This window comes from Ictalurus punctatus, chromosome 22 (assembly GCF_001660625.3).
Source record: "Ictalurus punctatus breed USDA103 chromosome 22, Coco_2.0, whole genome shotgun sequence".
In the NCBI taxonomy this organism is placed as follows: Eukaryota; Metazoa; Chordata; class Actinopteri; order Siluriformes; family Ictaluridae; genus Ictalurus; species Ictalurus punctatus.
Genome location: NC_030437.2, coordinates 4,015,145 through 4,042,056, shown reverse-complemented (window position 1 = coordinate 4,042,056; position 26,912 = coordinate 4,015,145). Strand labels below are relative to the sequence as shown.

The window sequence follows — 26,912 nt, the reverse complement described above, 5'->3', positions numbered from 1 at the left end:
AATGAACCCCCTCCCAAGGGGGGCTCCATCAATAGCTTGAATCCGGCGTGGTGTGATTAGTGGACGGACAGGGATGTTGTGCTGCTGTAGGGTGGTTTGGTCAATGAAATTTCCTGCCGCTCCTGGGTCGATTAGCGCTTCTAAAATACAAGACAACCCTGAGTACTCTAATATGACCGGCATAACAAATGCAGATTGAAACGAGCTCTGGGATGCTGAAACCAAACTCACCCCTGGCTGATGTTGCTTAGTGGTTGCGCTCTCTCCTGGGGCATGGTGTTGCTTAAGAGGGCATTGTTGAACGAAGTGCCTTTCTTCGCAGCAGTAAAAACAGCTATGTTTGCGGCGTCATCGTTCTATCTCCTCCACACTAACCCGTGTCCGATCTAGTTGCATGGGTTCAACGGGAGGACCTTGCACTGCCACCTCGCGGTGTACAGGGCGGCGGCTTTGTAGCAGACGGTCCAGGCAAATGGCCAGGCTAATTAGTGAGTCGCGTGTTAGTTGGTCATCTCGACATGCCAGTTCGGTCACAATGTCAGGATTTAATCCCTGGCGAAACATGGTTTTGAGGGCGGGTTGGTTCCATCCGCTCCTCACTGCTACAGTGCGAAACTCGAGAGCATAATCCGCCACGCAGCGTGATCCTTGTTTCCGGGTTAATAATTTCTCCCCAGTCTCCCTGTTGTCTGAAGAGTGATCAAAGACGGTCCGGAATTGCTCCGTCAGCTGATCATACATGGTTAGGGTGCGATTTCCCTGCTCCCACTCCGCTGTTGCCCAGAGCAGAGCTCTCCCGGTTCCCAAAAGTTCCATAAAATGTATGATCTTCCAACTCTCCGTCATGTCTGGGTAGGTAGAAAAGAACAGGGAGCATTGTAGGAGAAAACCCCGGCAGCGTGCCGGATCCCCGTCGTATTTCTCCGGCGCCGGGGTGGGAGGTAAACGCGTAGTCGCCGCTGTAGCGAACGGCGTGGTTTGATTTGGCATAGCTACCTGATCGGTCAGGTCGGCTAGTCTTTGGTCATGGTCGCTGATAAGCCGGCCGTGGCCGTCGATGGCTTGCTGCCAACGCGGATCACCCGCGGCTTCCATAGGAAGGCGAAGTATTCTGTCACGTACCGTAGGGAGCACAGAAGCAGAAGTGGGCGGCAGGATCAATACGTAGGTAAAGGGATGATCAAAGTTCGTGGTCATAAGGCAAGCAGAGGTCAGGCGATCGGCGAACAAGACAATAAGGGGCAAGGCAGAATTCGTAGTCGGAAACGGAAGCTAAGGTAAGGAAACTAAGCGAACAAACACTAGAAAACAACGGCTTGGAAAAGGACAGTGAACAAGTCTACTGAACGTATACTTCGCAAAGTCATTATGATGAAAGAGTCTCTATATGAGTGTGTGTGAGATTGGTGACAAGTGTGTGTGATTAGAACTCAGGGGAAGGTGAGCGCATGCGTGTGTGGGAGGTGTGTGTTGCTTCTTGGGAAACTGAGTCGTGGCTGGACTGGGATATGACACTTACATAGCCAAGATACCATAAAATACAAATAGAGTCCCACACTGAAGAGTCTTTAAACCAGGATGCGTGTTTTTAGTCTTCTTAATTATTTTTGAATGTCATTATCACCACTGGTTATGAAAATTTGGTTTAAAGTCATTCTAGGTCTTTTTTTATTTTTTTTTACATAGCTTAGATTTAGTTAAACATAGTATGAATCAGATGAAGTCATGCCAGGTTTTATTATAATTTTCTTTAAAGATACCATAAAATTTTTTGTTCATATCACAGTAGACAATGTCTATTGTAAAAAACAAATAAAATTGAACTGAATGAATTGAATTTATATATTACGACCAATGTTTTTAATTTCTCCCATGTATCTTTAGAGCGGTAACACTCTAACAGGAAATGTTAGAGTGTTTCCTCTTCATCAAAGTTAAAATATAAAAGATTTAATAATATTATTTTATAACTTAAATTGCATTTATCAATTTCATCTCATGTTCTCTTTTTTTTTTTTTACCAATTATGATCGACACAACCATTATTGTCATTATATACATATACATATATATATATATATATATATATATATATATATATATATATATATATACATACATACATATATATATATATATATATATATATATATATATATATATATATATATATATATATACACATACATATATATATATATATATATATATATATATATATATATATATATATATATATATACACATACATATATATATATATATATATATATATATATATATATATATATATATATATATATACACACACAGACACACAGTGAGGGGAAAAAAGTATTTGATCTCCTGCTGATTTTGTACGTTTGCCCACTGACAAAGAAATGATCAGTCTATAATTTTAATGGTAGATTTATTTGAACAGTGAGAGACAGAATAACAACAAAAAAATCCAGAAAAACGCATGTCAAAAATGTTATAAATTGATTTGCATTTTAATGAGGGAAATAAGTATTTGACCCCCTCTCAGTGAGAAAGATTTCTGGCTCCCAGGTGTCTTTTATACAAGTAACGAGCTGAGATTAGGAGCACACTCTTAAAGGGAGTGCTCCTAATCTCAGCTTGTTACCTGTATAAAAGACACCTGTCCACAGAAGCAATCAATCAATCAGATTCCAAACTCTCCACCATGGCCAAGACCACAGAGCTCTCCAAGGATGTCAGGGACAAGATTGTAGACCTACACAAGTCTGGAATGGGCTACAAGACCATTGCCCAGCAGCTTGGTGAGAAGGTGACAACAGTTAGTGTGATTATTTGCAAATGGAAGAAACACAAAAGAACTGTCAATCTCCCTCGGCCTGGGGATCCATGCAAGATCTCACCTCGTGGAGTTGCAACGATCATGAGAACAGTGAGGCATCAGCCCAGAACTACACGTCAGGATCTTGTCAATGATCTCAAGACAGCTGGGACCATAGTCACCAAGAAAACAATTGGTAACACAGTACGCCGTGAAGGACTGAAATCCTGCAGCGCCTGCAAGGTCCGCTGCTCAAGAAAGCACATATACATGCCCGTCTGAAGTTTGCCACTGAACATCCGGATGATTCAGAGGACAACTGGGTGAAAGTGTTGTGGTCAGATGAGACCAAAATGGAGCTCTTTGGCATCAACTCAACTTGCCGTGTTTGGAGGAGGAGGAATGCTGCCTATGACCCCAAGAACACCATCCCCACCGTCAAACATGGAGGTGGAAACATTATGCTTTGGGGGTGTTTTTCTGCTAAGGGGACAGGACAACTTCACCGCATCAAAGGGACGATGGACAGGGCCATGTACCGTCAAATCCTGGGTGAGAACCTCCATCCCTCAGCCAGGGCATTGAAAATGGGTCGTGGATGGGTATTCCAGCATGACAATGACCCAAAACACACGGCCAAGGCAACAAAGGAGTGGCTCTAGAAGAAGCACATTAAGGTCCTGGAGTGGCCTAGCCAGTCTCCAGACCTTAATCCCATAGAAAATCTGTGGAGGGAGCTGAAGGTTCGAGTTGCCAAACGTCAGCCTCAAAACCTTAATGACTTGGAGAAGATCTGCAAAGAGGAGTGGGACAAAATCCCTCCTGAGATGTGTGCAAACCTTGTGGCCAACTACAAGAAACGTCTGACCTCTGTGATTGCCAACAAGGGTTTTGCCACCAAGTACTAAGTCATGTTTTGCAGAGGGGTCAAATACTTATTTCCCTCATTAAAATGCAAATCAATTCATAACATTTTTGACATGTGTTTTTCTGGATTTTCTTGTTGTTATTCTGTCTCTCACTGTTCAAATAAATCTACCATTAAAATTATAGACTGATCATTTCTTTGTCAGTGGGCAAACGTACAAAATCAGCAGGGGATCAAATACTTTTTTCCCCTCACTGTGTATATGTATATATATATATATATATATATATAAGTTTTTGGATGGGATTCCAGTTCAGTGTCCACATGTAACCCACTGCGTATTACAGTAAATCACCTGATGACTATTCACCTTTTAATTTACTAGGCCTTGATCTGATGCATAAATTTAATACGTCACTCACTTAATGGGCTTTGCAGTTGTGTGTTCCCAGTTGTCTGTCTCTAGTTTCCAAATCGGACAGTGATGGTGGAATCCCTCATTCTGAACTCGCTAACATACCTGGCACTCTATGGGCTAAACAAGGTCGAAGCAGGACAGGTATGTACACCGTATCAGTCTAAACTGAATCATAGTTGTCGTGTTTTGTAAACAATACCCCTGTCCTCAGAAAAGGAGGAAAGGATACGCACAATTATTCAAGCATGAATTACAGAAGGGTGTGATTGTGCCAACAGGTCCACTATATAGCATAATTATTAACCACTGTCTAAGGCTGGAGGAAGAGGATGGTATTTTACACGAAATGTGTACAATCAATTAACTAGTCATCCCAGTAAATCCATTAGTGTACTGTAGTGTAACTGAAACCTCTTACATTCTACATGATAATCATTATTTTTCTGTTGTTGACCTGTGTTTAGCTCTTTTTCCAGTGTGCCTGTATAAGTGTTTACCCTTTCCCTCCTTCTCTCACATTTCTTGCCACATTCCTTTTATTGCTATTTTTACCCCTTTATTTTTGAATTTGCTTAATGTAATATTTAGTTCTATTTCTGAAGGTATTTTCCAAGGTCTTCTTGGCTGAAGCATCTGCTTCTTCATTCTCTTCCACACCAACATGATATGGTACCCGTATTAAGAACATTTTTGTACCTTGATTTTGTACCCTGAATGTTGTTTGTAGGATTTCAATGACTATATCTTGTCTCGATGTTGATTTACCAAACATTATGCTTATTAATACAGAATAGGAGTCTGAGCAGGTTACCACAATAAGATGACTCATGTCCTCCACCCACTGGACTGCCAACAAAACTGCAATCATCTCTGTTGTGTACAGATCAAAGATTTGATGTCCTTTTACTTATTGTATATTTTAATTTAGGAATGACCACTGCTGAAGTTGTTCGTCCATATTCTGGTTCTTTTGATCCATCTGTATATACACTTGTATACCGTGACTATATTTCATATCCAGATATTGCCTCACTGCCATCTCCTTTGAAACATTTGTTTATCTAGAATGACATTTTTCAGCTGAAGATCATCTGAAGGATAATGATATAATCATGGTGGTATAATAGGCATTAGGGCTAACTTCTATATCAATAATTCTCATTCTCTGTGCCTCTTTATCATCTATCCATCCATAACTTTCCAACTCGGAATATTCAGATTCCCACATTTTCTCCAGGACTTCTAACTGGGTGCTTATTTTCATGACTCTAATGGCATTACCCCCATTTCTACTTGCAATGATGTACAATACCCATAATGCACTTTGATGTTTGAATGGAGTAGAAAATTTAAGTGGAGTTTTGCAGATACACAACGTCTCTCACTCTGCCTTCTGTTGCTCCTGAGGTTTTAAACCAGAACCATAAAGAGGACGGTGTGAAAGGCAGCGGGAATAATACTGAATAAATTCATCCTTTACAACGTCAAGAAAATTCGACCCTACATCACCAAACAGACTACACAGATTCTAGTCCAGGCTCTTGTTATCTCTAAACTGGACTACTGCAACTCACTGCTTTCAGGCCTCCCAGCCAGCTCCATCAAACCCCTTGAGATGATTCAGAATGCTGCAGCGCACCTCGTCTTCAACCAGTCCAAGAGAACCCATGTCACACCCCTCTTCATCTCCCTCCACTGGCTTCCTGTAGCTGCCCGCATCAAGTTCAAGGCCTTGATGCTCACCTACAAGACCTTGTCAGGAACAGCACCCTCCTACCTCAACTCTCTCCTGAAGGCCTACGTTCCCTCTCGCACTCTGCGATCGATTAGCGACCGACATTTAGCAGTTCCAACTCAGCGTGGCGCAAGGTCCCTTTCCAAAACCTTCACACTAACTGTTCCTCAGTGGTGGAATGCACTTCCAATATCAATCCAGACCACAGAATCTCTCACCATCTTCAAAAAAACAACTGAAGACCCACCTCTTCTATGAACACCTAACAAACTCATTTAAAAAAAAATAATAAATAAATAAATAAATAAATAAATAAAAAAATTTAAATTGCACTTACACCTCTACTCTGCACTTTGCTTCTTCTGGAATTCAATTAATAGATCTTGTATGGTAGCACTTCTTGTATTGTTCTCTGCTTGATAGCGCTTTGCTCGTATCTTTCTCATTTGTAAGTCGCTTTGGATAAAAGCGTCTGCTAAGTGAATAAATGTAAATAAATGAAAGGTGAATGGAGATGGAGAGAGTGAAGAGCATGTACAGATGAGAGAATCACGGGACAGTGTGGGCTTGTCAGTGTGTGTTCTCTCCCAGAGACGGGATCAAGCCAGGACCAGCAGATTTAAAGCTTCATGATGAATCTCTCAGTAACTTCACATCATTCACACGCAAACTGAAATTATAACTCGGATGAACATGCTGTAAAACATTCAGCAGTATAAACAGTTTATTTTGATAAAACTTCACAATTCAAAATATGTCTTTAAAACAAAATACAAAATGTATTTAAAAAAAAACAAACATTTTTTTGATGAGGCACTTTTTCAATGTAAACTTGTTCAACATGCTGTAGACTGAATAAAAATAAAACACTAATGACATACAAGAAAAATAACTTCAATTGCTTAAATGCCCACGAGATGTGAAATTGACAGGGCGCATCTAATAGCTGGTGCGAACCTGTTTTAGTCATCTGGGAGTTTTAATCATGATGCTGGAAGAGCAAACAGATCGTGAGGAAGACCAAGCGTTTCAGTGCAAAAATACCATTGGGACGATTCAATCACTGACTACGTGTACATGGACAGCAGTAATCTAATTATTGACCTTATAACATAAAATTAAATCATATTGAATGCACAGCCAGCACTTTTGATCTGAGGCTAGGACTATTAAACATTAGATCTCTTGCGTCTAAGGCTCTTATTGTTAACGACATCATTACTGATCAGGAATGTAATTTAATGTGTTTAACAGAAACTTGGATTAAACCAAACGAGTACATAGCTTTAAATGAAGCCAGTCCTCCTGGATACAGTTATGTACATCAGCCTCGTTCAACTGGTAGAAGAGGAGGTGTTGGTCTCATCCATAGTAAAAATCTAGTCGTCACACAAAAACCTAAGCATAAATTTAATTCTTTTGAAATTCTTTATGCCAGTATAAGTTATGTAGCCACAAAAAATAAGTCAATTTCTCTAATTATTATTTACAGACCCCCAGGGCCATATACTGAATTTCTTAGTGAATTTGCAGACTTTGTCTCAAACCTGGTTGTGTCTGTAGATAAAGCATTAATCGTCGGAGACTTTAATATTCATTTTGATAACCTGGAAGACCCTCTAAGATTAGCAGTTGTGTCCATCGTAGATTCAGTAGGGATTAATCAGAACGTAATCGGGCCTACTCATAATGGTGGTCACACTCTTGACCTCATACTAACATACGGACTAAGTATAGAAAATATCATTTTTCCGCAGTCTGAAGTTGTCTCAGACCATTATCTTATCTCGTTCATAATACGTATTGATCATAATATTTCCAGCTCGCCTCGCTACCGCGTAAAACGTACCTACACATCAGCTACTGCACCGAGCTTCATAAATAACCTCGCAGAAACATCAATTAGATTTGGATCACAGTCAGATCACATAGAACTCGATCAGGCGACTGAAAGCTTGGAGTCAACGCTTCTCTACACTCTATCTAGAGTGGCTCCACTCAAAAGGAAAATAATTAGAGAGAAAAAATTAGCACCCTGGTATAACGATCAAACGCGAACCTTAAAACAGACAACTCGACAATTAGAACGTAAATGGCGTCAAACCAAACTGGTGATATTTCAAACAGCATGGAAGGAGAGCCTACTGAAATATAGGAAATCTCTTGGCGATACTAGAAAAATCTCTCTCTCCACCTTAATAGGAGACAACAAAAACAATTCTAGATTTCTATTCAACACAGTAGCAAAATTAACTAGGAATAAAACCACTACAGAGAGAAACACTCAATCATTACATAGCAGTGAAGATTTCATGAAATTTTTCATTAATAAGGTTGAAAATATTAGACGTGAAATACAGGCCATTAAATTAAAACCAGACAGTACTGTAACAAACCCATTACATGACAATGTAGCGATATCAGATCAATGTTTAGAGTGTTTTGCTCCGCTTAGAGAGACCGAACTAGCTTCATTAATCTCTTCAGCCAATTCATCAACTTGCATACTAGATCCCGTACCTACATGTTTGTTTAAACAGATTTGTCCAGGAGTAATTGAACCACTTTTAAATATAAATCAATTCTTCCCTAAGCACTGGCTATGTACCTAAATCACTTAAATTAGCAGTTATTAAACCCTTGATTAAAAAACCTGATCTTGACCCGTCTCAATTGTCCAGCTATAGACCGATATCAAATCTCCCCTTCCTCTCTAAGATTTTAGAAAAGGTTGTAGCAAAGCAGTTATGCTCGTACTTAGATAGGAACAACATTCATGAAATGTATCAGTCAGGATTTAGACCTCATCATAGCACAGAGACAGCGTTAGTTAAAGTAGTAAATGACCTTCTACTGACTTACGATCAGGGTTATGTCTCGCTGCTTGTGTTACTCGACCTTAGTGCAGCATTTGATACTATAGATCACACTATTCTCCTTGACAGATTAGAAAATGTTGTTGGTATTAAGGGAACAGTCCTCTCCTGGCTCAGGTCTTGTCTGACCGATCGTTATCAGTTCGTAGATGTAAATGGTGATTTCTCCATGCGTACTGAGGATACTTTTGGAGTTCCACAGGGTTCTGTTTTAGGCCCACTGCTCTTTACTTTATATATGCTACCCCTAGGTCAAATTATTCATAAACATGGAATTATCTTCCACTGTTATGCTGCTGATACACAGCTGTATGTTTCAGCGAAGCCAGAGGACAGACAGAAGCTTAATAAAGTTGAGGATTGTGTAAAGGACATTAGACATTGGATGTTAACTAACTTCCTTCTACTTAATTCTGATAAAACAGAAATACTTTTATTAGGCCCACGTGTAGCTAGAAATAATCTTTCTGATCACATGGTTACTCTGGATGGTCTTTCTGTTTCATCATGTGCAGCAATTAAAGACCTTGGAGTGATTATTGACTCCAGCCTATCATTTGATGCTCATGTAGATAATATTACTAGGATAGCCTTCTTTCGTCTCAGAAATATTTCTAAAATAAGAAACATATCACTACATGATGCGGAAATACTAGTTCATGCATTCGTCACCTCTAGATTAGATTACTGTAATGCCTTACTGTCTGGATGTTCCAGTAGGAACATAAACAAACTCCAATTAGTCCAGAATGCAGCTGCTAGAGTCCTAACTAGAACCAGAAGATACGACCACATTACCCCGATCTTATCAACACTGCATTGGCTCCCAGTAAAATCTCGCATTAACTATAAAATACTTTTATTAACCTATAAAGCACTAAACGGTCTCGCACCACAATATCTAAGCAACCTTTTGGTTTTATTTGATCCGCCTCGCCTAATTAGGTCAAAAGACGCAGGCTATTTGTTGGTACCTCGAATAGTGAAGGCTACAGCAGGGGGAAGAGCTTTCTCTTATAGAGCCCCACAGTTATGGAACAGTCTTCCTATTAGTGTTCGGGACTCAGACACAGTCTCAGTGTTTAAGTCTAGGCTGAAAACGTATTTGTTTACTCAAGCCTACCCTGACTAGATTCTGTTATACTATTTCGCAGTCATAATTATCTTTTTTCTCCCTCTCTCCTTTCGGCGAGCCCCACACGAATTTATGGAGATACTGGAGATCCAGATCCTTTCTGCCTCTGGATGGAGCTCAAATCTTCTTTAATTCCAGACTGCTGGGACTACGGCTGCTCCTAAGGCCATACAGACTTCATATAAATCCATAATGAACTTTTTCACACTAACTGTTGTTACCCAGATGAGGATGGGTTCCCTTCTGAGTCGGGTTCCTCTCAAGGTTTCTTCCTCTTAAAACATCTTAGGGAGTTTTTCCTTGCCACCTTTGCCACTCAGTTGGGATAAATTCGCACCTTTAATATCTGTATACCGTGTTGATATTTCTGTAAAGCTGCTTTGAGACAATGTCTATTGTAAAAAGAGCTATACAAATAAAATTGAATTGAATTCTGAATAAGACAATATTGTGATTAAGGTGTTTACATGAGTCGCTTTTAGAATACTCCTTTCATGTTCCCGTTTTACATGTTATAGAACATAGAACAATTAACGGCACACGTTATTACGTCACCGCACCACACCGTCCGTCCAGAATTTCACGTATCAACATACAGTTCGTCTGCGTTATGGTATAGACCCAGTGAACTGCAAGAACGTTTCTCAGCAGGGTTGGCTCCTTCTACACTCAGGGTTTACGTGGCCACCATTTCGGCCAGGGTTTACGTGGCCACCATCTATGGCTTACGAGGCGTGATGGTAAGCAGTAAGGGATAAAAGTTAAGGATAAAATTACAAAAGATGAGTGAAAAGAAGACACTTCGTTGTAAATTGAACAGAAAAGGCAAATAAAAGAGAGAGCAAGAGAGAGAGAGAGAGAGAGACAGGGAGGGGAGAGAAAGTAGGTTTAGGTTTAATATTTTAATGTAAACTAAGTGTAGGGGAAGTTTAGCTTTAAATGGAGAGCTTTACTTATTAGGAGATTATATATTTATAATTAATGTTTAAAGTGAACTCAAAAGAATAAAGTGAATATAATGCAGTTGGCCCCAGTAGATGGACTGTATTTAGGCAATAAAAGGTGCTTCAGAGGATCATCTCTAAACAGCTCTGAGCTCTTATTCAGCTTTTATACTCTACTGTAGTGTAAGAGAGAGGAAGAGAACATGGAGGAGTGTGTGAGACAGCTTTCTGACACACGGTTACTAAAATATTTCTATTGTTTATAGAATCTTCATCTAATTTTCATCTGTCTTTCCTTCAGAGCTGTTTATTCTATTCACCACCTAACAAAATAAATGACAGAGTCTAACTTCCATTGTTTGAGGAGTGAGTGAGTACTTAAAGTTCTTCTCCTGGATTGGGGTTGGCATCTCCATTAGTTTGGGTCAGTGTGAGTTCGGTGTCTGCAGGATTTTTCTGGAGCTGCTGAATTTCTTTCTGCTGATAAACTATCACTCCCATCATCACAGCCATGACCAGTGACATCAGTGCTATCAGTGTAATCCCCCATGCTGGCATAGATCTTTCCTGCTTAAATTCTGGACACGGATTCTCCTCTGCAACACACACAAACAAACATTCTCATTATAACATCACACACATCATTTACAGACAGAATGTTTTGTCCCTGAACCCCAGCAGCGCTGCGTTTTAGTTATTAATCAGTCCGTACAGGATTTCAGAGGGAATATATATATTTTTTTTTTAATTTTTTTTTTATTTAATTTTTTTTTTTTATTACTGTGACCAAAAATGCTCGATTTTGTTACACTTTTTTTTTTTTTTTTTTTGCAGAAAACTACTAGAATCTTCTGCAGTGATGTTTGTTGGTAAATGAGAACTTTTAGCTGTACTCATGTTTGATGCATGTGAATCTAGGAGGGCTTTGGCTGAGTGTGCGTTGTGACGATGTCACATGACACGTCTCGGCCCAAACCTGCAGCAATTTTGAAAAATTGCAAGCTCCTTGGATAGGATCACACACACACGCACACGCGCACGTACCAGAGGAGACACTGCGGCGTCTTCGAATACGAGTCTGGGACACGGGAGCAGCTCCAGAACTCGGCTTTTCTGGTTCAGACCCTAACAAAAACATCACAACATGATGACTCTGCAAGACATCCCCATACTGAGTCAGGATAGAAATGGTGTTTATGTGGTGAAGGTTTGATCCATATGAAAGTGTCCGGAGGTAAAAATACACTCCAAACACATCAGACTTTATTTCTATTTTTACACTGCACCAGTTGTAATTTAGACATAAAGGCTTAGGGTGCTTTTAAAGTGAATTAAAGCCGTCTGCTGATCTGGACTTCCATACAGAAAGGTAGGTGACACCAGAGGATACAGACACCGATACAGATCTACAGAGCTCTTATTGATTCATTCCATCACTGATGGAGAACTGGTGTGGGTCTTGCAGAGTGATGTTGTGATGTAGCCTGACTGACTTCCTGCTTTATTAACTAGATGTGCGCTCTGAGCGCTCTAGAACTGAATCCAGTGTGTTCTGCAGGGAGACGTGCTCTTTCTTGCTGTGTATTAACACACACAGGTTACGCTGAATTACACAGAGACTGCACAACACCTGCTGTGGTGAAATTTACACATTCCGTGCTCTTTACTGCACTGATACAAACACTCAGGCTCCATCACGCCATGACAGTGAGAGTCACTATAAAGCTATTCTGAGAAGAGCTGTTTCTCTCACTGATCAGACTACACCACACACACCTCTACACCACACGCACGTCTACACCACACCTCCAGTCTCATGGAAAAGTCATGGAGAAGTGACCAGTCCAGACATTCACATATAAATTGAAACCCAATCAATGTTTAAAAAGGTGCATCAATGATATAGTGCATGTATACAAACAGAACATTTCTTTAGGAACATCTCGACATCTGCACATTCATGTAATGATCCAATCAGCCAATCATGTGTCAGGAGCACAATGTATAAAATCATAAGACACAGGTCAAGGGTATGTAATATACCATATATGATGATTTTTAAGTCATTCTTACCTCTCATATGGACCGTCACAATGGCTAAAGTCTCATCATTGACTTTATCCCGTACTGTGTAGTTCCCACTGTCAGAGACATCTCCATCTTTAATCTGAAGAGTGTTGAGGAGAGATGCTCTCTCTTTATAATCTGGACTGCACTGGATCTTCTCCTTATCCACGGTGCAGATCTGTGGGTGTGATGGTTGTACGGCACCACTCGCAGTAAATATCACCTCCACCATGTCAGTCAGGGGTAAGTACACATCTATGGGTTCACCTGGGGTAATCACATGGGTCATCTCTAGAGCTAAGGAGAGGAAATAAAATGAGAATGTGTGAGTGCAGATGTACTGATGACCTGCTGATGAGGGATCATGAGATTACCACCCTGAGATGCATGGGTCATTCTTTGGTGGTTTTCCAGCTAGCAGTCTGACAGCAGGGCAGACAGCCTGGGAGATGGGAGAGCTCTCCACCATTCTGATGAACATGTGGCTCTGAGAGTGGCTGGGACAGTCCATGCTGCTGTTAGCATTCACACAGTCCGTCCTCTAGCCCTAACAAATACAGTCCCCTCCAAAAGTATTGGAACAGCAAGGTCTTTTGTCTGAAGACATTTGGGTTCAAGATCAAAAGACTGATGTGAGATTATGGATTATGGATCAGAATATCAGCTTTCATTTCCTGATGTTTACATCTAACATGTGTTAGACAACTAGGGACCTTTTGTTTGAAACCACCCATTTCCTCAAGTGAACAAAAATATTGGAACATGTGATTGAAAGGGGTTTCTTGTTACCTAGGTGTGTCCTGTTAGATCAAATCTTTAAACAATTAAAGAATCCATGTTTGATCTCTGGGTTTGCCTGCAAAGGCATTTGTTATTAAAGGATAAACCAACATGAAGATCAGAGAGCTGTCTATGGGAGAAAAGCGAACCATTTTGACGATGAGAAAAGAGGGAAAATCTATCAGAGGCATTACATAAGCATTGGGTATAACCAATACAACCATTTGGAATGTCCTGAAAAAGATAGAAACCACTGGCGTACTGAGCAACAGACACTGAACAGGTCGACCAAGGAAAACAACAGCTGATTACAACCATTCTAAGAGCTGTGAAAAAAACCCAAAACAACAGTCAGTGACATCACCAACCTGATGGCAGGGGTGAAGGTATCACAATCCACCATTTGAAGAAGACTTCGAGAGCAGAAATACAGAGATCACACGACACGATGCAAACTACAAATCAGCGGTAAGAATGGATTCAGACAGAGAAGAGTCACAAAAGATCTGGAATCAAGACGAACCTCTAAAAACGTCATGGAAAGGCCAAAGTGTGGAGAAAGAAAGGATCTGCTCTTGAACCAGAGCTCATGTGTGAAACATTGTGGGGGTAGTGTCATAGTTTGGGCTTGCATGGCTGCTTCTGGAACATTCTCACTAATCTTTACTGATGATGGAACTCATAAGTAGCAGCAAAATGAAGTCAGAAGTTTACAAGAACATTGTTACCAATTTACAGAGCAATGCATCTAAATTAATCAGGAGGAAGTTCATCATGCAGCAAGAAAACGATCCAAAACACACTTCCATTTCAACATGGGACAACAACTGCAAAAGGCTGTGGTAAAAACCTAGAAAAGTTTCACAGAAGAAACCAGCAGTGTGGTGCCAGTGAGTCGCAGGATTGATGCAGTCACTGCAAGTAAGAAAAATGCAACCAAATATTCCATGTTATTTACTTTAAGACTATCTGTTCCAATACTTTTGCTCATACCCAAACTGGGTGGTGCGTCACCGAAGGTGCCATGTTCTGAGTTGTGTAACACATCTAGATGTAAATATGAGGAAATTAAAGCTGAAATTCTGATCCATCGCCTCATATCCATCTTTTGATCTCAAACCCAAATGTATTCAGTGTATATTGAGAGAGAGAGAGAGAGAGAGAGAGAGAGAGAGAGAGAGAGAGAGAAAAAAAAAAAAAAAATTCCAATACTTTTGGTGGGAACTGTATCGCCATGTCTGTGGTCCACCCAGTGTATTAGCCTCTGTCTTTAGAAAATACTCATTACATGTACATGTCTGTATGAGTGTCAGAATTACCATCAGTGTATTAATAACATGAAGCTACACTCACTGTCCACTTTATTAGGAACACATGTACACATGCAGCAGAAGACCACATCAGGTTCCACTCCTGTCGCCCAAGAACAGGTATATGAGGCACAGGCTCACCCAAACTGGACAGTTCGAGAATGAATATGTTTTAAAAAAAAAAAAAAAAAAAAAAAAAAATCATCTGGCCTTTCTCCAATCTTCAACTGTTCAGACTTGGCGAGTCTGTGCCTATAAACTCCTATAATAAACTCAGATTCCTGTTTTTTGTTTTTCACACCACTGTGTGTAATCACTAGAGAGTGTTGTGTGTGAAAATCCCAGCAGGAGATCAGTAGTTTCTGAAATGCTCAAACCAGCCCATCTGGTACCAACAACCCAGACACGGTTAAAGTCACAGAGGGCAGACTGTTTCTTCATTCTGATGTTTGATGTGAACATGACCCCAGGGTCCTCCCCAAATTCCCCCACTGACCCTCTCCATCACCCCCTAATAATCTCAATCCCTGAACTGGCTACATCACTCTCTCCTCTCCACTAATAGTAGGTGTGTGGTGGGAGTTCTGGAACAATATAGCGGCCATCACATCCTCCAGGTCGAGGATATACACTAGTAGTGGTTAAGGAGACTCCCCCCAATTCTATGTAAAGAGCTTTGAGTATCTAGAAAAGTGCAATATAAATATAACTAAGTAACAGTAGAGCAATAATAAATTTTCAGTATGAATACTCACGAGACAATGTAAAGACGACTTCACAGACTGTCTCAGAGACACACTTGGCCATGTAGAGTCCTCGAAGGCTGTAATCTGCTTTCAGCATCGTCAGGGAGGAATTCCCGTTCAGGTACTGTTCATAAGGGAGAATAAACCCGTGTTTAACCCAGCACGAGACACTGCTACACCTGACCAGAACATCGTCCTGCTTCTGAAACCTGGTCCAGGTCAGTTCACCAGAGCACTGCACAGTACAGGGGAGAGACGCAGACTCATCCAGATTCCCAAACAGTTTGTCTGTCTAAGGACAGCACCACACAGGGGACTGAGAGAGAGAGAGAGAGAGAGAGAGATTTTTATTCATTTCCATCACAGCACATGCTGCTTCAGTACACACATACAAAATAAAAGTCCTTACGTGGCAGTAATATCACTGCTGCACAAAGATGCATGATTGCTGGCGTTGATTGTTCTGGGGAAAGGGGGGGGGGGGGGGGGGGGGTTATAAAAAAAAAAAAAAAAACAGGTTAATGGTGAAAATTAAAAGTGTGGAATGCAAAACTCTACAGTACAATCTGTTCATTAGAGCTTTCCAGTATTTTGGGTAGAGTGTCCGTTATTCTGTGAAGAAGCAAATGTAGTAAATTACTAAAGCAGACTCCCCCTGGTGTGGAGGGACATTGTGGACATTTCATATTCTCAGACAGATCTTCCACACACACACACACACACACACACACACACACACACACACACACACACACACACACACACACACACACACACACGAATTAGAGTAACTAAATGTTTTCAAGGTTTATAAGTTTATAAGTGTTCATACAGAGAGCAGTTTCATGGTTAAACACACATTAACATTATAATTAATGTCAGCATGGACTCTTCTAAAGATCGGATTATACACTAAGAGGAGCTTTTAGCTGTAAACCAAGTGTCTATTGACCTCTTGGGATGGACGCTGAACTACAGCTGATCTAATCAGGGAGGAAATAATCTACACACTGTGTCAAACATTGAGGGCTCTCCATCACCAAATCCCAAATAAGTTACATTTGTTCTTCTCAGGGCGTCTGATCTAACATGGTAAATAAAACGAAAGGAAAATGTGTTGTTCTGCTGTAAACTGATCCTCAGCAGGGGTTCTCTCTGCAACAAACTAAACTCAGTCAGTACATTTACATAGAAAACAATAATCCAATATTAACCCGATTAAGACGAAACTCTGATTAAGAAACCATGTTTTGTAGGAGTTCTCACCGCATTGTGCGACAGGACACGTACACACACGGCAGCGCTCAACCATTTTACAGCAAACAAGAGAGCACGGCTACATCCGAAACCACATACTTACCTGCTATATAGTAGTAGAAATGAATGTATATAGTAGGTGAAATACACAATAGGAAGTCCTAAACTTGGCAGCCTGGTGTTCAAAGAACAACCTGACTCTAAACACCAAGAAAACCAAGGAACTTATTGTAGACTTCAGAAAACACAACACGGAGCTGGCCCCCCTCTTCATTAATGGCGAGTGTGTGGAGAAGGTCCACACCGTCCGGTTTCTTGGCGTCCTTATCTCTGCAAACATCTCCTGGACGGACAACATCACAGCGGTTATCAAGAAGGCTCAAACGCGGCTACACTTCCTGAGGGTTCTCAGGAAGTACAATCTGGACTCCAATCTGCTGCTGATCTTCTACCGCTCGTCCGTCGAGAGCTTGCTGACATACTGTATCACGGTGTGGTACGGTAGCTGCACCGCAGCAGACAGGGAGAGGCTTCAGAGGGTAGTAAGAGCAGCGCAGAAGATCATTGGCTGCCCTCTCCCCTCCCTGATGGATATTTACACTTCCCGTTGCCTCAGCAGAGGAAAAACTATCATTAAGGACAGCTCTCACCCTGGCTTTGATCTGTTCAATCTGTTGCCCTCAGGGAGACGTTACAGGTGCATCAAAACAAGGACTAGTAGATTTAAGAATAGTTTCTTCCCGAAAGCTATTACCATGATAAACACATGTACTGAGTCCACAGCATATGTATATATTGTCTCAAAAACTGTGCATTTCATAGTACCTCCCCCATCCACCCCAATATCTATCTATCTATCTTGCATATCTATCTTGCATATATTGTATATCTTGTTTATTTATTTTGTTTATTTATCTTGTTTATTTATCTGTGTATTATCTGTTTATTCTTCTTGTGAATTGAATGTATATGTTTGCACGGAACAAAAAGGAGTGGCTCTTAATTTCATTGTACATATGTATAGTGACAATAAAAGGCATTCATTCATTCATTCATTCATTCATGCGGTTTGGGACACAGCCCGCGGCTTCAAGCAGTCGCCTATTAGCACGTATAGCATGACAAATAATTACCTGCACTTGAAGCCTTAATAAAATGTTTGAATAAAAACACACAAAACCGTATACGGTACCATAACAAAGACGAACTGTATGTTGATACGTGAAATTCTGGAGGGACGTCGGACGGCGTGGCGTGGGGACGTATTGATGTGTGCCGTTAATCAATCTATGTTCTATAACATGTAAAACATGAACATGAAAGGAATATTCTAAACGTGACTCATGTAAACACCTTAATCACAATATTGTCTTACTCAGAATAAGGTCAATAATTAGATTACTGCTGTCCATGTAAACGCAGTCAGTGAAAGAAGTGACGTCATCACCCAAGGAAGCAAAACGCTAGCTCAATTTCATAATCATTTATTTACTACCTAACCACAGTTTCAAAACAAACCCAATATAATTGTAGCCCATTATGGCCTCAGCTACATTTTACACTGTAATCACTCAGGAGTTTCAAAATCCAAAAAGAATCCCAAAGTCGTGTATTATAAGCGGACTAATATAAGCAACCCTGTGTGTATTCTGACGTGATGCAATATCAAACCTTCATGCTACATCCGTTAGCTATATCCAGAAGTTAGAAACAATCATTTATTAAAATGAATCGTTATTGAGGAATAAATTATCGTAATGCAGACAGATTATTTTATCTCCCAGCATTATTCCACTGACTGGAAGTGTTTATATTTACATTCATTTGATTAAAATTATGGAGGATGTCAGCTAGCTAGCAAACAGAAACAAACAAAAAAAAAACCCTAGTAGTAATAATAATAATAATAATAATAATAATAATAATAATAATAATAATAATACCAAAACGATACTGTATGCACAAAGAAAGTAAAGAGATATATACTATTTATTCGTACTATAGATTACTAAATTCTCTCACTTATACCAGTACTTTTTAAAGAGTTCATTAGGGGGTGGTGCATTTCCCCAGATGTTTCCCCCAGCAAGCTCTCTAGTGTCATGTTTTGTTTTCCAATCTGCATCTCTAGCTCAGTTCTTTCCTCCTCATACCTTTTGCAGTCTAACAGAATGTGTTTCACTGTCTCTTGTGTACTGCAGTGTGTGCAGAGTCCAGTGGGGTGTTTTCCCATTCTGTTTAATGCTAGATTTAAGCCAGCATGACCTATTCTAAGACTCGTAACCATCATCTCTTCCTTTGATTTTCAGTCCTGCCTTACACTCATGCCTACTTGTTTTTGTATGGTATATAGGTGTCGTCTGGTGTCAGCTGTGTCCCAGTATTCCTGCCACATTTTATGCGCGTGTCCCTTTATAAAGGTTTTGATCTCTGCTCTACTTAATGGTACTTGTATATCAACTGTTTCATGCTTTATAGATCTTTTTGCCAGTACATCCAAATTTCATTCCCTTCTACCCCTACATGTGCAGGAACCCAGAAGAAGGAAACACTCAGCCCCTAGCATGAAGTATGAGAATCAGATTAAGTATTTGGTAGACAATGTCTTGTCTGCATGATGTTTTCCCAGACTGTATGCTTGATAGCGCTGATAGACTGTCAGAAGCTATAGCGACATCTTGGCTCTGATGATTTTTTTTCCAACCACTGCAGTGCCAATAGGACTCCTAGTAACTCTACAGTGTACACTGATAAATAATCGGTCGTCCTTTTTTTGACTGCTACTTCATAAAGAGGAATGAAGAAAGCTGCACCGGTGCGGCCAGTCTCAGGCTGTTTTGACCCATCTGTGTATACGAGTAATTTATCTTGATATTGGTCCATATAGTTTTGAATTATTATCCCTTGTGTTGCTATTTTCGAATTCTCTTTTAATATTTGTTGTAATCTTGTATCTACAGATGGTTTTATGAATCTCCAGGGTGGTACAGTTGGTATCACCACAATGGGGGTTACTTGTAGCTGACTGAGACCTGCATTTTGTGCCTTTACATTTCCTAACCATCCAAAGCTATTAAAGTTAGTCCTATAAAACTCTGAGCATTCTTGTAAGGTGGCTTTCGTAGGGTGCACCCTGCTATGCCCTTGTAGATTTACCCAATATGCCAGCATGATCTTAACCCTCCTGATACACAGCGGCATCTCTCCTGTCTCAACCTGTAATGCAGTCACTGGTGATGATTTAAATGCGCTAGTACATATCCGGAGTGCTTGTGCCTGTTCCACATCGAGCTTTTTAAGATTTGATTGTGATGCCAACATATATTCTAGGCAGCCATAATCAAAGGCGGCCCTCATAAGAGCCTGATATATATTTATGAGCGATGCCCTACTTGCTCCCCAGTCTCGCCCTGACAGACATCTCAGAACATTACTAATCTTTGTACATTTGTTTTTAATTTTATCAATATGCAGACCCCAGGTCAGCTTCTCATCAAAAAACATTCCTAAAAATCTCACAGCCTTGACCTGTTCAAGATCCAGCCCATATAATTTAAGTGGTACTGTTTTATGACGTTTAGAGAAACATATACCTTGTGATTTTGAAATTGATAGCTTAAATCCCCCTTCATTTGCCCACTGTTCTACTTTCCCTATTGCATGTCGCATTTTCTTTCTTAAATGTTCTATATTCCGACCCCTAACCCAGAGCGCCCCATCATCCGCATAGAGTGACTTTCCTATATTTCCTCCGACCTGATCAAATGTGTCATTAAATCATAATATTAAACAGTATTGGCCTACATACACTGCCTTGTGGGGTACCATTTTCCACTGCATACCTATTTGAGTACTCTGCACCTACTCTAACTTCTATTGCTCTTCTGTTCAGGAAGTCTAAGTGTATAAGACTAAGACTTCCTGAACAGTTTTAAGTCTAAGACCAAGTGTATCTGAAAGTGCACGAGAGTAGGCGGAGTCAGCAGGGAGCCCACAGACTTACGTTAACACAATACTTTTTGAAGAAAAGGGAGCTAGGATGAAGACTACGGGAATCAAATCTCTTGACACTGAAGTGGAATCATTTGTGCACACAACACCTGCCCATGTCTCATACATTACAAAACAAAGAAAAACAATAAATTGATAAGCAAAATGAGATTTCCCTCTACTGATGCAACAATGTAACCTTGCTTTACTTCCACTAAGGGACATTCCAAGCTTTGATGGAGATCCATTAAGTTACCATGATTGTATGCCTCATTTGAGGAAGTGGTGGAAAATAAAGCAAGTAGTTATGGAGATTGTTTGCATTTCTTGGAGTAGTACACCAGAGGACGACCTAAGGAGATTATCCATCGTTGACAACATATGATTCCTTCACAATGTTATGTAAAGGCAAAGGCTTTGCTCAAAGAACACTTTGCCAATTAAGTAAAATTAGCTTCCGCTTATATGGGTGAGGCGCCCTCATGGAAAGTCATACAATCTGAAGATGCTAAAGCTCTGCGAGATTATGGTCTCTTTCTCCGAAGTCACTGCAACGTTATGCAGGACATTCAATACATGAATGAACTGAATCTGGCCACCAACATGCAAGCCATTCTGGCAAAGCTTCCTTATAAGCTCTGAGATAAATGGCAAAAGGTGGCATATGGTCTACAGGAAAGACGCAACAACTCAGCTAAATGTCCAGATATTGTGGACTTCATAGAAGCACAAGTAAAGGTTGTCATGAATCCCATATGTGAAAACATTCAGCATGTTTCGCCAGGTGGAGGCAGTACCATGAGCACCAAATTACCTCGCTCGAAACCCAGAAGTAGTTTTGCTACCACCATCACAACTGGGGCAGGGGAACACAACAGGACCTCAGGCAACAAAACCTGTCCTTTATGTGAAGGAGAACATACCTTGGATTCCTGTAATAAGCTTGTCAGAAAACCTCAGAGAGAAAATGAACTTTTTAAAGGAGAAGGGTATCTGTTTTGGTTGTTTGGGTACAGGACACATCAGCAGTGATTGTAAAAGTTGAACTATCTGTAGGACATGCAGTCTCAAACACCCAAGTGTTCTACACATTCTTACTCATGAGAAGGGAGACATTCTGGACAAAGGAGACTTGGACTCAAAGCCAACAAGAGGAAGTGCTTTGGTCTCTCTTCAATCCAGTGGTATTACTGGAGCTGGTAAAGATAATTGTGCATTGTCTATAGTTTAGGTATGTTTGAAATCAAAGAAAGGAAATCAAGTTGTGATTAGTGGAAAATTTGATATCATTCTGTACCTTTTAAGAAAACTTTATGTTCTTCTTTAACTCATGTAACCCAATGTTTGAACTGTCTGTAACATTTTGTACTTTTAGCCGTTTCAGCAGAAGAAATCAGCTCTTGTCTCTTCATACTCCATGTTGAAGGGACGGGGGACCAAAAGCTTTTATAAGTAAAAGGATTCAATGCTGTTATTTGACTCTTTTCTATATTAAATTATCCTAGACTAGATCATTAAAGTAAAAAATATCCAACATTACTTTGGGGCTTGGTCTGAGATTAGAATATCCTTCGCAGGATTTGGGGCTGAAACCGTGCAAGGGGGAGTCCAGGACTTCTGAATATGAGACCACGGGCCTGAGGAATATCCTCTCAGTTTGATGTATAGGAGGCCAATTTTGCTGCGAGGGAGAAGCGACGGTGACCTAATCCTGAATATAGATTTGGAACAGCCATCTGACGGTCAGTATTGTTTCCTTTGGGAGTCTGAGACTGCCTAGGAGTCAGGGACTCCTTGTGAATCTGCAGTAAAGGTCAGGAACCTGTAAACGTTTAGAACCATTCTTCTTTGCTATTTTTTAAGACAGTCAGGGACTTCAGTTTGGGTCTTAAGAGAGAAATAGAAATTATAAAGGATGGGTAACAGCATGAGTTCACACCAGGAACTTTGGGGATTTGCAAAGCAGATGCAGATTAAATATGGGGACAGTTTGGTCTGGTATCTAGAGAAGTGGAATAAGTATGGTCATTTTCCCATTAGGGGAAGTTTGAAAATAGAAGACAGAAAAGTTAGGAAAGTTTATTTAAAAAATAATTTTAAAAAAAGTTTCAGACTAAGAAGGATAAAGTGAACGTGGGGGTGGTCAATTTTTACATTGTGGAAGACTGAAGGAGAGATGATAAGAAAAGAGAATAAAGTAAGTTGAAGAGGGAAGACATAGAAAGAAAAAATTCTGGTCATTATCACCGTCCACTTTATTAGGAACACCTGTACACATGCACATATCTAATCAGGCAATCATGTTGCAGCAGCACAATGAAAAAAAATCAGGCCAATGGCTTAGGTAACTGCATGAATGTGCATGATTGTACAGGCATTCCTAATAAAGTAGACGGTGAGTGTAAGTGTGATAGATAGAGATATATATATATATATATATATATATATATATATATATATATATATATATATATATATATATATATATATATATATATATATATATATTAGATCTATGAGTGCGTCACCTGTATTATGTGTGTGATCCATTAACAGTGTTGTCTCGATCAGAAGTTCTCACACTTGGTTTGTAAACTGCAGCGCAATGGAACAGTGTGTCCCCTTACAGACTCCAGATGTGTGTGTGGTCTTCAGCAACACACACACACACACACACACACACACACACTTCATCCACACTGTGGAGTCATACATACAGTATCTCACAAAAGTGAGTACACCCCTCACATGTTTGTAAATATTTGATGATATCTTTTCATGTGACAACACTGAAGAAATGACACTTTGCTACAATGTAAAGTAGTGAGTGTACAGCTTGTGTAACAGTGTAAATTTGCTGTCCCCTCAAAATAACTCAACCCACAGCCATTAATGTCTAAACCGCTGGCAACAAAAGTGAGTACATCCCTAAGTGAAAATGTCCAAATTGGACCCAATTAGCCATTTCCCCTCCCCGGTGCCATGTGACTTGTTAGTGTTACAATGTCTCAGGTGTGAATGGGGAGCAGGTGTGTTAACCTCATTTACCGGTAGCCAAAAATGTCATTTTTGTCTGTTTTGGGGGTACCTGTGTTCAGCATTGATTTGTTTTGTGATCTCACCACAGTAGTGGTTAATGGCTCATATGAAAGTAGACACTTAAGACTTTAAGAATTAGCAGTTATTTCAAGTATTTCTTCTTTGACCTAGCCTACCTGGGGCAATATATTCAGAATTTTAAAAAAAATAATAATAATAAAAAAAATAATAGTTACATTTAACACATTATATCTTCACAGCAAATGTTGATATCAACCCCATTCCTGGTCTCAAAGATGCTCCAAGTACTTGTCCATGAACAACCAAAATATGAGGACGTTATCTCTAACCACTAAAATTGTGTGTAAGCTAATCCAAACACAGGTAAAAACCTCTGCAAAATGGCACAAAACCTCTCCAAATGGCACCAAATGTCTCTAAATGGCACAAAGCCTTTAAAAATCGCAGACTTCTAGAAATAGCTAATTATTTATTTTATTTTTTTTTTTAAAGGCACAAAATAACCTCTCCAAATGGCACAAAATGAAAACAAATGGCAGTAGCATGAACTCTGTTACACTGTGTAATTTCATACACACACAAAAAAAAAGTCTGAATCATACTTATAAAATAGAATGTTTATTAAAAATAGTGCCAGAGCCCCAGGTGAAGGAGCACTTGCTCTCCGCATGGCTCAAATGATAGACACACGAGTGACCCCTCTCCTCTGACTTCTTTGGTGGGGTAGATAGAGCCCCTCAACTCAATCCACATAGTCTTATTTTCGAAAATAACTGCTCCAGAAGCTGTGAAGCATTCAGGTTTTTTCGGGAGCGCGCCGCCGCTATAAGACGCCGATAAATCGCACGCTGAGCGAAAACCAGTAGAAAACTAGCGATCAGGAAAAACTGCCAAACATGCAAAAACCTGCTGTATAAAGTTCTGCAGGAAGACTGCTAGAGCAGAGCTGCCATTTACTGATGGTGTCTCTGCACGACCCTGTAGCGCTGTGCTGATTGGCCTGTACCCGCTGACACAGAACTCAAGACGCACACGTAAAACGTTTGGTTGTGCTGATTACGCATTTGATTTTCTCAGCCTCTGAGTGGTCAATCATGTCGAGTTTTGGCTCGTTTGAAAGCTAGAAGTGTCAATCAAGTTAGACTGCCTGATTATAATTTAGGAGGCGGGTTGTTCAGCATAGCTAAAGTAGATTAGCTTTTTTTTTTTTTTTTTTTTTTTTTTTTTTTTTTTAAAATGGTGTCTCAGTTCAGTTTATGGCTAATTACTAAGTTCCAGATGGGTAGGATACCACAAGAAACACTTAATGCATTTGAAGAGGACATTTGCGACTAAATATGGATTTGCTTTCTTCAATAAAGCTGATGGACTTTATACCGATGGAAATGTGCATGATTTATAAAACCGCGAGCGAAATGGATTTGTCTATGTAGGTAGTGTAAGGTAGTAAACGTTTATACAAGTCAGATCCTTGGTTTAAATGTTATAATTTTATTGTGGCAGATGTATACGGTGTTTAACTATTTAAAAAAAAAAAAAAAAAAAAAAAAAAATTTAGTCGTGCTCTCGAAATTCTCTGTCCCAATGTTTTCCTGGAGACTCCACCCATTTCCCACCCCCCTGCTCATCAACAGTTAAGCACACAGACATACAACTGTACACACAGAAAGCCACAAGCGTCCTGACTAATCTTGTACCAGAACTGCGGTGATACAATAATTCATTTGTTTATACTAATTGAAAGTGTCCGATAAGTCGTTTTCCATTCCGCCGGCGGAATGAACGCTAGTATCGGGGCGAAAGGGGTTCAATTTGGTGTTATCGTTCTCACAATCGCTCATACTGGTCACTGGAAGTTCAATATGGCACATCATGGCAAAGACCTCTCTGAGGATCTGAAAAAAAGAATTGTTGCTCTACATAAAGATAAAAGAGAATTGCCAAGACGCTAACACTGAGCTGCAGCACGGTGGCCAAGACCATACAGCGGTTTAACAGGACAGGTTAAACTCAGAACAGGCCTCGCCATGGTCCGCCAAAGAAGTTGAGTCCACGTGCTCAGCGTCATATCCAGAGGTTGTCTTTGGGAAATAGACGTATGAGTGCTGCCAGCATTGCTGCAGAGTTTGAAAAGGGGGGGTCAGCCTGTCAGTTTTCACTTAGGGTTGTGCTCCCTTTAGTTGCCAGCGGTTTATACATTAATGGCTGTGTGTTGAGTTATTTTGAGGGGACAGCAAATTTACACTGTTACACAAGCTGTACACTCACTACTTTACATTGTAGCAAAGTGTCATTTTTTCAGTGTTGTCACATGAAGAGATATAATCAAATATTTACAACAATGTGAGGGGTGTACTCACTTTTGTGAGATACTGTACATACATACACAATTGTTATATGTATGATATCTAGAGTGTGAAAATATGTGTGTGGATTGCTCGAGTGTGTTCACCAAGGCACAGATGGATAGTTTGTGTTATCTCGGTGCTTTTCACATTTTTCGGCATAATGTTGATTCTGAAGCGAGTCAGTGAGGCCGCAGGATTAGTCCTAAACCTAGCGGGACACACACACCCCATCCATCTTCTATACAGGTAAAGCAAAACAGCAGCGGCGTCACATGTAACGTCTTTGGCTAGGAGTTCGTCTTAAAGACAGCTCAACTCCGCACTCTCGCCTTAACACAAAGATCAGAGTGTCAACCTGAATCTACCAAGTTCCAATGTGAAAAAGGGAGAGGTACACTTACCCTTAGATTGAACAAACACCAGACTGCGAAGTTGTATAATTACTCACAGGCACCGCGGCTCGACATACACACTCATCATTCAGCCACCGGCTAAATGTTGTGATCACTGGCACCGATTCGCTAGCACGCACGCACGCACTAGCATGCATGCCAAAATAAGGGTCCTTAAATAATCGG

At 40.2% G+C, this 26,912-nt stretch overlaps 1 protein-coding gene across 3 annotated transcripts; it reads right to left on the bottom strand.

Annotated features, from left to right (window-relative positions):
* Window positions 1-6,532: 6,532 nt before the first annotated feature.
* On the bottom strand, window positions 6,533-26,856 carry LOC108255357 (uncharacterized). 3 transcript variants are annotated; one of them, XM_053674621.1, is made up of 6 exons: window positions 26,736-26,856; window positions 16,089-16,142; window positions 15,689-15,995; window positions 12,850-13,140; window positions 11,821-11,901; window positions 6,533-11,372 (listed from the first exon to the last, which is right to left on the bottom strand). In XM_053674621.1, exons 3-6 carry the CDS (start codon window positions 15,774-15,776, stop codon window positions 11,155-11,157), a joined length of 678 nt encoding a protein of 225 aa, XP_053530596.1. In that variant the 5' UTR covers window positions 15,777-15,995; window positions 16,089-16,142; window positions 26,736-26,856; the 3' UTR covers window positions 6,533-11,154. The 3 variants fall into 3 exon arrangements, with proteins under 3 accessions (XP_053530596.1, XP_053530597.1, XP_047005891.1); XM_053674622.1 differs by lacking the exon at window positions 11,821-11,901; XM_047149935.2 differs by lacking the exon at window positions 16,089-16,142.
* Window positions 26,857-26,912: the final 56 nt, after the last annotated feature.